Below are 12,096 nucleotides of genomic sequence, written 5' to 3' on the forward strand. Positions count from 1 at the left end.
AAACGTGAGGGCCCGGGCGCTTGGTGGGGGCGCGCTGTGGTCCGAGGGGCGGCTGTGAGGGGGCGAGGTGCACCCGGGTGTGTCCCGGCGCGGTCGGCCGGGCGTGGGCCGCGGGTGGGAGCCGCCGAGCTCTCCTGGCCCCGTTTCCAAAGCTTTTCTTGGCGGCCCGGCCCCCGAGTTTGCCTCCCGTCCGGTTGCCTGGGATGCGAGGAGGAAACGCAAAGCGCTCCGAGAGCACTTGGAGGCTTTCCCGGGGTGTGTTCCTCGCCGGTCGCGCGTGCCCTTTCTTCCGGGACGGGAGCGGCGGGGGCAGGTGGGCAGGTAGCTGTTCACGCTCGGAGGACGGTTCCAGCAACAGACAGACAGACGACAGACAGGGATGCCCCCCCCGCCCCGCCCCGCCGCCCGCGACAAACATTTCCAAGTTTAAAAAGAAGCAGACTCGGGAATGCTGAGCGGTTCTGTACGTCAGGAGTACGGTCGCTTTTTCTTTATTTACATAGAAAATAGGAGCGGCGACGTCGTGCGCTGTGCATTGTGACTGGGCGAGTTTTTCGTCCCGAGCACGCGTCTCCCCGAGTCTGCCCGGGCGGCTTCTGACTCGGTATTCCTGGGAGATAATACTGTTAGCTGTCATGTCTCCCTGCAACGCAAGTTTCCGCGAAATTGACTGTAAAGAAAGGCTGAGGCTGCTGTTCGTGGGGCGTGAGGCAGATGCCTCTCGCGTCCTGGGACATCTGGTGTTTGCGCTGCTCCTGCCAGCAGGTATTTGCACGCTTCTCTCTCCCGCAGGTTTGTGGCGGGACAGCGACCGCCGAGGAGGAGAAGCTGGGTGGCTGCTGAGGCGGAGTGCCAGTGACCAGAAGACAGCCCAGGGGTGTCGCGCCGTTTTTGCTTTCCCTGCCGCTTTGAGCTTTACTGTAACAGCTGAAAAACTTGGAAAATAAAATGAGCACGCTGTGGTCTTGAACATCAATTTTTATGTTTTTGGAGGACACATTAAAAGTGCCAGAGTGACAGCCAGAATGGCATCCAGAGAGAGGCTCTTTGAACTTTGGATGCTTTATTGTACCAAGGTAACCGCTTTCTTTCTTTTTTATTTTTTTTATTTGTACGTTTTAAAATACGTGGTTATCAGATTTTGTGACTGGCCCTCTTAGCACTTCATTTCATGGATAATAACCTGTTTGTTGGTCCTTACGACCCGCAATTTAAAAAGACGGCTTTGCTGCTTGCCATTTCTGCAGGTTCGAACACATGCACAGCATTGGCACACTGTTCCAAGCTCTGGGGTGTGGTTTTTATTTGATATTTGTCTCCAGTGATCCCCAAATTGTATAAGTAACATGACGACCTTAAGAGAGAAATGAAGTCTTTTCCTTTTTTGTTTGTTCCCTTTCCTCTTTCTCCGACAAGTGGGAGGAGAGAGGGTTTCAGGAGAAGAGCCTTGGACATTTTTCTCCTGGTTAACCTTTCACGTCGCATTAACCAGGTGACTGATGACATGGGAAGGTCTTTGATTGGAGGCGGTCACTGCGATGGCCGAGATACTCGCACCTGATGAGCACCTCTCATCTCCCCCTCACAGCCATCCGGTGCGATGGGTGTCGTCATTACCCCCTTTTACCGACAGGAAGGAGCTGGTGCTGAAGTTAGGGGGGCTGATGAGGTGCAGAACTGAGCTTGACACTCAGCACCGCCTGATTCACGCCCATGGTCTTACCCATGATGACCCCTTCCTATTTTTGGTTTTGTCATTCACACAGAATTTTCTTTTCTCTCTCTGCCTTTATGTGGATTTTTTTTACACGTGAGCTTTGACTTTAGGGTTATTGGGAGGAAAAAGGGTACCGCTTTAAGCATCTGCTTCAAGCGAGGAGCTGCAGTACCACCTTGAAGATACTCGAAGGGTCAGAGGAACGGCTTTAATCTACGTTAGTTACTTTAGGTCTCTGTTTTCAAGTCTCAGCTTCCGTTTCTGTTACCCCTTCCGGCTTCTTTTTTATACTTTCAGCTCTTGAATGAACAAGTTATTCTTGAATAAATAATCTCAGTTATCTGTAATATTAAATTTTAGAGGTCACACTGGAATTTTCTTTGACTTTCTGGCTTGGTATATGTATTTTTTAAATATATTTTTATTGATTTTAGAGAGGAAGGGAGAGGGAGAGAGAGGTTGAAACATCAGTGATAAGAGAGAATCATTGATCAGCTGCCTCCTACACGCCCCACAGCCTGGGGATTGAGCTCACAACCTGGGCACGTACCCTTGACCAGAATCGAACCCAGGACCCTTCAGTCCATAGGCCGACACTCTATCCACTGAGTCAAACCAGATAGGACTGGTTTGATATTTCTTGCAATTATAGAAGGACATATCCTTTGAAATGTTTAATATGGATTTTTTAAAATATATTTTATTGATTTTTTACAGAGAGGAAGGAAGAGAGATAGAGAGAGTTAGAAACATCGATGAGAGAGAAACATCGATCAGCCGCCTCCTGCACACCTCCCACTGAGGATGTGCCCACAACCCAGGTACATGCCCTTGACCGGAATAGAACCCGGGACCCTTCAGTCCGCAGGCTGACGCTCTATCCACTGAGCCAGACCAGTTTCGGCTAATATGGATTTTTAAAATAGCTTTTAGTCTTGTGTAATTTAATGCCAGAGATGTCTTTTTAAAAATAGACCCCTCTTCCAATAAAAAAGAATCCAAATCACCAGACACTTTTGAAAGTAGTCAGTAACACATTAGCCAAAAATTAAAATGCGTTTTAGTATGAATGCCTAGTAGTTTGAAAATGATTTTGTTTAAAAATACCTCAAACTTATTAGGCTTTACTGTTTTCTGGATGACAAAAGGTAAATGGGGTTATATTGTCTTATTAAGTAGTTATGTTGTTTCTAGGTTGAGTTCATGTTTTATTTATGTGACACTGCTAATTGAAAAAATAGTATAGTTCGTTGGCATACACAGAATTTTGTTCTTAATGACGCTTAATATAAAGATGAACCCTTCTGTTCATTAAAATCTAAGTAAATAGTGAAGCCCTGTCAGTCAAATTTTGAAGCTATTCTTGGACAGGAATATAAGTCCCATTTTTCTGTTTAAGATTTAAATCACTTGTGCACTTAAGATTTAAAAATCTTTTCAAGTGTTTTTAAAAATTGTTATTTAATACAATGGTTTTATGTTTCACTAGCTCATGAGTAAGCTACTTGTAAGCTAGACAACAACATTCTTTCCCACAAACACCTTGACTTCAAGTAGCTTTCAAATATACTTCATAAATTTAACACTTCTGCTCCGTGGTGAGGATGATTACCATATATACAGTTCTCTATACTTTCTCTCTAGCTTTATTGCTCTCCCGCTAGCACAGCCGTGGGCAAACTACGGCCCGTTTGAAATGAATAAAACTAAAAAAAAAAAAAAAGACCGTACCCTTTTATGTAATGATGTTTACTTTGATTTTATATTAGTTCACACAAACACTCCATCCATGCTTTTGTTCCGGCCCTCCGGTCCAGTTTAAGAACCCATTGTGGCCCTCGAGTCAAAAAGTTTGCCCACCCCTGCTAGCATATAGCCCTTCAAGCCAGCTGACTTTTTTTTCACCTACTAAGACCTTTTTAAATCTTTGATGGGTTTTCGGACTATTTCAGGACTGCTTGCATCTTCTTTTAACTGAGATCCAACATGGAGCTATTTCTGGGCTTGCAATTGTGGAGTCTAGTTTTGGTTCTGCTGGTGTTTTGTTTTGTGAACTTGAACAAGACTTATTTCTTTGGGTCTCAGTTTTCTCTTTTGTCAATTAGTAATAGTGTGTGTACAAGGAGAATGCTTGTCTAACTCACCATTAAGATTTTAGTTCATTTGTTTTGACCTCTGAGGGACATAGACTTCTTTTGTCCTTATTCTATGGGTTATCATACAGAACTTTTTAGTCCAATTTTTCGTTTTTAATCTTTTATTATGGAAAATTTCAGGCAGTTAGAAATAGAGACGATACTGTAGTGAACCCTTTTATATCTCTCACCCTGCTTCAGTAATTACAATTTACTGGAGGCCCAATACACGAAATTTGTGCAAGGGGCTCGGCCCTCACAGCCTCGGCCGGCTCTCGCAGCCCCAGCTTGCCCTCACAGCCCCGGCTTCATCCAGAAGGTCGTCTGGAATGTCGTCCAGACGGTAGTTCTGCTGTTCGGTCTAATTGGCATATTAGCTCTTTATTATATAGGATTTTCAATGATGTTTCATCTATAACCTTACACTCACTACACCATCTCTACCCCTGAATTATTTTGAAGCAAATTCCAGATAACATACAATCTTAGCCATAAAGATTTTAAAAATCTATCTATTTATATATATATATAAAAGGCCAAGTGACTGTCCAACCGTCCGACCCGCCAGTAGGTATGACACACACTGACTACCAGGGGGGCAGACGCTCAACACAGGAGCTGCCCAGCTGCGGTGACTTGGCAGTGGTGGTTCTCAGGTGACGCACCGAGGAACCAGAGCGGAGGGAGCCCGATTCCGGGGTGTGTCACCCGAGAACCTCCCTCTTGCAATCCGGGACCCCTCGAGGGATGTCAGAGAGCCGGTTTCAGCCCTATCCCCACAAGCCAGGCCTGCCAGAGAAACCCGGCCCACTCCACAGAGCCCTTAGAGCCACGGTGTCACCCCAGGTGCAGCCTGCCTGGGAGGGACAACAGGAGGTTGACACCAGGGCGTGTCCAGCATGTCTTGCCCAGACCTGCCCTGCCGGCCACCTTCTAATTATTTTCCTTTCGATGTGCACAAATCCGTGCACCAGGACACTAGTTTATAAAATAAGAACTCTTAAAAACATAATCACAATATAATAATTCTTTAAATCAAATATTTGGTCAGTGTTCAAACTTTCGTAGTAGTATCATAAATGTTTTTATTTATTTTTTCCTGTTTGTTTGACCCAATATTTATACAAAGTATACACGTACTTTGTTGAAAATATCCGTTCAGTTTTTAATCTATACATTGCCCCTCACTATACTTCATATTTTTATTCCTTCTATATGTTGAAGAAACCAGGTTTTAACATTAGTGCTTTTCTCAGTCTGGGTTTTCTGGTCAAATTCCCTTGATTTAAATTATTGTTCCTCTCTACTAGTGTCTGCAAACTGGGATATCTAGAGGCTTGATTGATTCACATTCTATTTGGTGGGGGGAGGCTAAATTAATTTATGACCATCTTGGTTATCAGTGGGTTTTGCCTACATGCACTAATTATTTTGTTAGGATTTGCAAAGCTGTGACATCTAATCTGTCATTTCTGTATTTATTAGTAGCACATATATTGAGAAATGTCCCCTCATCAGTTATTTTTTTTAATTTTTTTAAATTGTTTTATTGCTTAAAGTATTACAAAGGGTATTACATATGTGTCCTTTTTTCCCCCCCCACCCTTGACAATCCCCTCACCTCCCCTACCCCCCAGTGTCTTATATCCATTGGTTATGCTTATATGTACAAATACAAGTCCTTTGGTTGATCTCTTACCTCCCTCCCTCCTGGCCCCCAACCCTCCCTGGCCTTCCCGCTGCAGTTTGACAATCAGTTTGAGGCAGCTCTGCCTCTGTATCTATTATTGTTCAAAAGTTTATAATGGTCTCTGTTATCCATGAATGAGTGAGATCATGTGGTATTTTTCTTTCATTGAATGGCTTATTTCACTTAGCATAATGCTCTCCAGTTCCATCCATGACGTTGCAAATGGTAAGAGTTCCTTCTTTTTTACAGCAGCATAGTATTCCATCGTGTAGATGTACCACAGTTTTCTAATCCATTCATCTACTGATGATGGGCACTTAGGCTGTTTCCAGATCTTAGCTATGGTGAATTGTGCTGCTATGAACATATGGGTGCACATATCCTTTCCGATTGGTGTTTCTGGTTTCTTGGGATATATTCCTAGAAGTGGGATCACAGGGTCAAATGGGAGTTCCATTTGTAGTTTTTTGAGGAAGCTCCATACTGTCTTCCATAGTGGCTGCACCAGTCTGCATTCCCACCAGCAGTGCACAAGTGTTGCTTTTTCTCCACATCCTCTCCATCACTTGTCGTTTGTTGATTTGTTGATGATAACCATTCTGACAAGTGTGAGCTGGTACCTCATTGTTGTTTTGATTTGCATCTCTTGGATGATTAGTGACTTTGAGCATGTTTTCATATGTCTCTTGGCTTTCTGAATGTCCTCTTTTGAAAGGTGTCTATTTAGGTCCTTTGCCCATTTTTTGATTGGATTGTTTATCTTCTTTTTGTTAAGTTGTATGAGTTCCCTATAAATTTTGGAGATTAGGCCCTTATCAGATATGACATTGTCAAATATGTTTGATGACAGATCTTTAAAGGGAAGTCAGGCAGAATGAATGTTTGATATTTCTCTGTTTTTAGAATGACTTGATATGTTAGCATCCTTCCAAGGTGACCAATTATTTTTCTTGAGTATCAAGTTCATCTTTAATGATTAAAATTTAAACATCGTCTGCTATTTTGCTGCTCTAGTTGGTATGCTATTTATACCAAACAATGTATACACTGCTGACTAAAGAAGATGACTTTGAAGACTATTGAAGGTCTGCTTCAGGGCATTTAGATTAAGAGACATCCCTCTTATTTGCTACAGGGCTAATCTTAACACAGGTGTTCTACAGGGTATTAGCAATAGATCAATATTAAGTTACCATCCCAGCGTTTATATGTAATGTGATGTTTTAAAAGTTTAGTAGGTGTTTAAGTAGAACTATATTAGAAATAACTCTTGGGTAATATTGTTCAGTCAAAGGAATATTACGAGAATATATAAAGGTCTATCTATTAGTCTGGGTTCATTTGCAAGCCTGTATATTACGATTGAAGTCCTTTAAATAGAACTAAAATAAGTTACTGGTTTTGGTTTTTAGCAGATAGATGCTCGTATATTAAACTCAACATTTGAAAAGAATTTGGGTAAAAAAACTTTGCAGTTTATTTTTTAAACAAGCTAGCCTAACTTTTCACTTTCTCCTGCTTTAAATAAGATTTAATTGCATTGTTAGAAACATTCATTTTCTAGTAGGTTAACTGCAAGTAATTATCATTGCATAATACAGGCAGGATAATTTATGATCACCCAACATTCCTACTCTATACAGATTATTTCAACAGTGTATGAGACTAATTGAAATTGCTTCTAAATGGTCATCCCCACCCAGGGTCAAGGATTCTATTAACAGTGGTTTTCATATAGCTCTTACAAGTTAAACATTAATTAGAACAGGTTTAATGTTGTATCTGGATTTTAGTTCAATAGTTAACCACTACTTCTTGTCTGAACATATTTTTCTTGAGTGTAGAATGCAAATTGATTTACTTCTTAATATCTAAAGATTTTAGCTTAAAATATCTGCATTAGGCACCTTGTTTTTATTTCTTGTATCTTCTGACATTGCTTCATTTAATGTGCTTGTGGTAACAGAGATAGTGCTGGCAACCATTTGGTCTCTACATTATCTGACAACTTTTGGCATTTATGTATTGCATAGAATAAGACATATGTAACATAGAGTCCTTGTTAGATAGGAATAAGGGTATATTTTTGTTCAACACTTAGTCTTTTGGGAGTGCTGCAGTTGGTCACCATAATATGCAGAAGAGAAACTGAGCCTTGAGAGGCTTATCAAATTCTTTGATAAGATTAAGTTATTTTTGTTCTGTCTGGTGGAAAGTATCAAATGCATTAACTCAGTAAAGAGATACAAAGTGACTCAAAAGCATGACATTTTGAAATGTGGCAATGTGGGATGAAATTTGTGGTTATTTTTGTCATTAGCAGGTTTATTTAATTTTTGGTAATTCAATTTACACAGAAAAATTTTGTGAAGCTACAGAATCAGAGCCAAGATTAGTCCACATCTGCTTCTGATCTTAAGGACCTAAAAACAAGTTACCTAATTTATTTATATTTTCAGATTTCTCATCTGTCAAATGGAAAAAAACAACTATTTTGCATATTTCTCAAAATTGTTGAGAAAAAAATGAGTTGATTATATTTAGATGCACCATAAGGGGAAGAAATATAAAGATGTAATCTTTTAAAATGTAATCTTTTATTACTATTTTAAAAATACATATATGGGCATGAGAGTATATTAATATTACTTCCATTTTGCCTTTGTATTGTATAATAATAGAGGGCAGTATTTTGTTGTCTTTTTATCAGTAGGGATGAAGCTGTGCTCATGAGTGTTAACTTTTAATTTATCTTCTTGCTTTTAAGCATAGTGCTTAATTATCCTAATGATTTGTGGATTTATTTATTTTTTTAACTCTAAACCAAGTTTGTTTTGGATCTTGATGATGCTCCATTTCCTGCTGTTGCCCTTTGTCCTGCTAAATCTGGAATATGACTGAGATGGATAGTTTTGAAATGAGCTCAGAGTGAAGTTCCTTTTCAGAATAAAAGTTTTGTTTCATAAAGAAAATAGGTTATAGAGGTGTTTCATTCAAATAAAAGAGCAAGCACCTCTTTATATACATATATTTGGGAAAAAATGGAATGAATGAATATTCTGAGAAAATTATAATTTATTTTTTCAATTTTGGTTATAATCCTAAGCAAAGTTTTTCATAAGATACACAGTATACATCAACCCTTATAATTTAACCTCATTTAGTAAGTTTTAGTGTATGTAGAGTGTATTAATGGCTCTTAATTTTTTGTGGCTTAATCATTACTTTGTCTATAAGGAAAGTAATGTTAGATCTAAGCAAAACAAAACAAAATCATTAGCAGCTCAATAGTAGTGGCTACCAATTGCATCTTTATTTCAGGACATTAGATGTAAAAGCAAGAAATGAATATTTGATATCTATAGACATGGAAATAGCTTTTAGGAATATTACCTTTGTGGTTTGAATTGAGCTTATGAACTATAAAAAGTTAAGATGCTTGAAAATTTCTTATTCTTTCCTTTTGAATATCAATTTAGTATTTTCCTGGTGGAAGATAGAATTGATAGTATTTAAATGTGTAGATGTGTAACATGAGGGAAAAGAAACAATTTAAAATAATGACTAGTACTTGGTCATCCCATTCACCAAATTAGCTAGCACAGGTTCACTAGGTTTTCAGGTAAACATGTGAGTTCGCAGTGGGACATCTAGGTAGAGATACACTCGTAAGTCTGGAGTCCAGAAGGGTAGTATGTGCTGGAAGTAAATATTTGAGTATTAATCATATTGGCAATTATTGAAGAATTATATGAGAGAAGAGGTTCAAAGTCAGGGAATCCTGGGGAATGTTATCATTTAAGAAGTGGATAGAGGCCCTGGCTGGTTTGGCTCAGTGGATAGAGCACTGGCCTGGGGAGTGGGGGGTCCCAGGTTCGATTCCGGTCAAGGGCATGTACCTTGGTTGCAGGCACATCCCCAATGGGGAGCGTGCAGGAGGCAGCTGATCGATGTTTCTCTCTCATCGATGTTTCAAACTCTGTATCCCTCTCCCTTCATCTCTGTAAAAAATCAATAAAATATATTTTAAAAAAAAAGAAGTGGATAGAGGAAGAAGAATTTGTAAGGAGTTTGAATGGGAGGAGAAACAGGAGTGAGTGGTTGCTTCAGAAAGTATAGAGATGTTATAAAGAAGGGAGTAGTCAGTAGTGTAAAAGTAAACAAAGCAGTGAAGAAAAACATTATGGAGCATGTATTGGATTTGACAGTTAATAGATTATTGCACATATGCATAACCCATGGACATAGGCAATAGTGTGGTGAAGGCCGGGACGGGGGTTGGGGGGCGGGCGGGTAGAGGCCAGGTGGAGGGAGTCAATGGGGGTGGGAAAGAGGGACATCTGTAATACTTTCAACCAATAAAAATAATTTTTTAAGTTGATTTTTAGAGAGGAAGGGAGAGAGAGAAACATCAATGATGAGAGAGAATCATTGATTATCTGCCTCCTGCATGCCTCCTACTGGGGATCGAGCCTGCAACCCCGGCGTGGGCCCTTGACTAGAATTGAACCTGGGACCCTTCAGTCTGCAGGCTGACTCTCTATCCATTGAGCCAAACAGGCCAGGGCAATAAAGATAAATTTTTAAAACGATTATTAGCAAAGTAGTTCTAGAAAGAGTGGGGAAAAAAGATGTTAAAAATACAAGTTCTCATTTTATTTTTAAATTCAAGACTTTAAATTATTTCCAAATTGCTATTAAGTGTTTACTCTTCATTTTTGTATTTATCTGGATAAGTACCTTTATTGGTCTATGTATCACCCTTTGCATGGTACTAGTCAACAGCATCTGAAAATTTTCAGATTGCCAAGAGTCCATCTGTAATTTGAAAAAGACTGCTCTACAAATTGAAATCACAGATGATCCCTTGGTACCAAAACATATGTGATCACTGGAATTGAGTAATAAATAGTACTAGTTACAAGGTAGTCAGCTCTAATATGTTTAAATTAATTTAAAAATTAATAGAAGTGTTAATGTAGACTTTAAAAATTCTTATATGGAATTTTTGGACTTGGGAAATGTTTCTAATGACCCCAGTGTTGTTGCACCTAGTTTCAGAAACATAAGCCTCAATCAGTATCTGATATACTGCTACAACTTTGCTTTTTGTACAGCTTACTTTTTCCATTGCAAAATTACATGGCAAATTTACTACAAAGGAGTGAAAAATGGGGACCAAGCATCCAGTCTACTACAGTCATATTTCTTGGTTACAATTATTTGTATCCCTCCCATATGCAGTGTCTACTTCATGTCTATCTTAAGAACTCCAAAAGTCTCATCCAATCATGATTTCTAGTCATACTGAAATCTTTGATCTCAGAAGGCACTTGATTATCTGGCCCCATATAGTGCTGAAACTGAGATAGGAATGACATAATAAAGACTTCTGAAAAAGAGAAGAAAGGTGCTTAAGAGGCATTGGTCCATGGCAATTCCAAAAACTGGGCAAGTGTTGCCTGGTGCTCCCTACCCTAAGAGAAGGAATGTTCCATTATTTATTTGACTCTGGTTCTGTTCCTTGGGAGTAGCTGCACAGGCTGCTGTTCTCTATTGCTTTTGGCTCCATACTCTAGGAGAGTCTTTTTCTAACGTTATTTTTTAATTATATCTAAAACTAGGGGCCGGGTGCACGAAATTCGTGCACTGGGTGTGTGTGAGGAGGGGAGTGTCCCTCAGCCCAGCCTGCCCCCTCTCACATACTGGGAGCCCTCAGGCGTTGACCCCCATCACCCTCCAATCGCAGGATCGGCCCCTTGCCCAGGCCTGATGCCTCGGCCAGAGGTGTCAGGCTTGGACAGGGGACCCCCATCTCCCCCTGATCACTGGCTCTGGCCCCCGCTCAGGCCTGAGGCCTCTGGCCCAGGAATCATGCCTGGGCAGGGGACCCCCATCTCCCTCTGATCGCTTGCTCCACCCCCCGCCCAAGCCTGACGCCTCTGACCCAGGCTTCAGGCCTGGGCAAGGGGACCATCATATCCCCCCAATCCCCGGCTCCGCCCCCCGCCCAGTCCTGATGCCTCGGCCAGAGGAGTTGACCCTCATCACCCTCCGATCACCAATCACCGGATCGGCCCCTTGACCAGGCCTGAGGCCTCCAGCAGAGGTGTCAGGCATGGGCAGGGGACCCCCAGCTCCCCGAGGTTGCAGGCTCCGCCCCTGCCCAGGCCTAACACCTCTGGCCTAAGCGTCCGGCCCGGGCAGCGGGACCCGCAGCTGCAGCGGCCCCGCGATCGTGGGCTCCGCTTTAGGCCCAGGCAAGGGACCCCTAGCTCCCGGGACTGCCAGCTTCGACTGTGCCCAGCTCCCATCGCTGGCTCCACCCCTACTTCCTGCTATCACTGGCCAGGGCGGCAAAGGCGCCTGATTCTCCGATCATGGCTGGGGGGCAGGGCAAAGGCGGCCCCAGGGCCGCCTTTGCCCTGCCCCCCAGCTCTTAGCTCCCCCCTGGCTTTCTGATCACTGTCAGTGGCAGGGGGCTTCTTCCTGCTTTCCCTTTCACCTCCCTGCATTGTGCCTACATATGCAAATTAACCGCCATCTTGTTGGCA

At 41.7% G+C, this 12,096-nt stretch overlaps 1 protein-coding gene across 7 annotated transcripts in view; it reads left to right on the forward strand.

The window, feature by feature from the left end:
- The first annotated feature begins 938 nt into the window (after nt 1-938).
- NBEAL1 (neurobeachin like 1) overlaps nt 939-12,096 on the forward strand; it is a 110,432-nt gene continuing 99,274 nt past the window's right edge. For 6 of the 7 annotated variants that reach the window (XM_059702868.1, XM_059702871.1, XM_059702873.1 and 3 more), the window contains exon 1: nt 939-1,076. In XM_059702868.1, coding sequence (XP_059558851.1) covers nt 1,026-1,076 — 51 coding nt within the window. In that variant the 5' untranslated portion in view covers nt 939-1,025. The remainder of the gene's footprint in view (nt 1,077-12,096) is intronic. The other variant, XM_059702874.1, reaches the window with a different exon arrangement.

Source organism: Myotis daubentonii, chromosome 7, assembly GCF_963259705.1.
Source record: "Myotis daubentonii chromosome 7, mMyoDau2.1, whole genome shotgun sequence".
Classification (NCBI taxonomy): Eukaryota; Metazoa; Chordata; class Mammalia; order Chiroptera; family Vespertilionidae; genus Myotis; species Myotis daubentonii.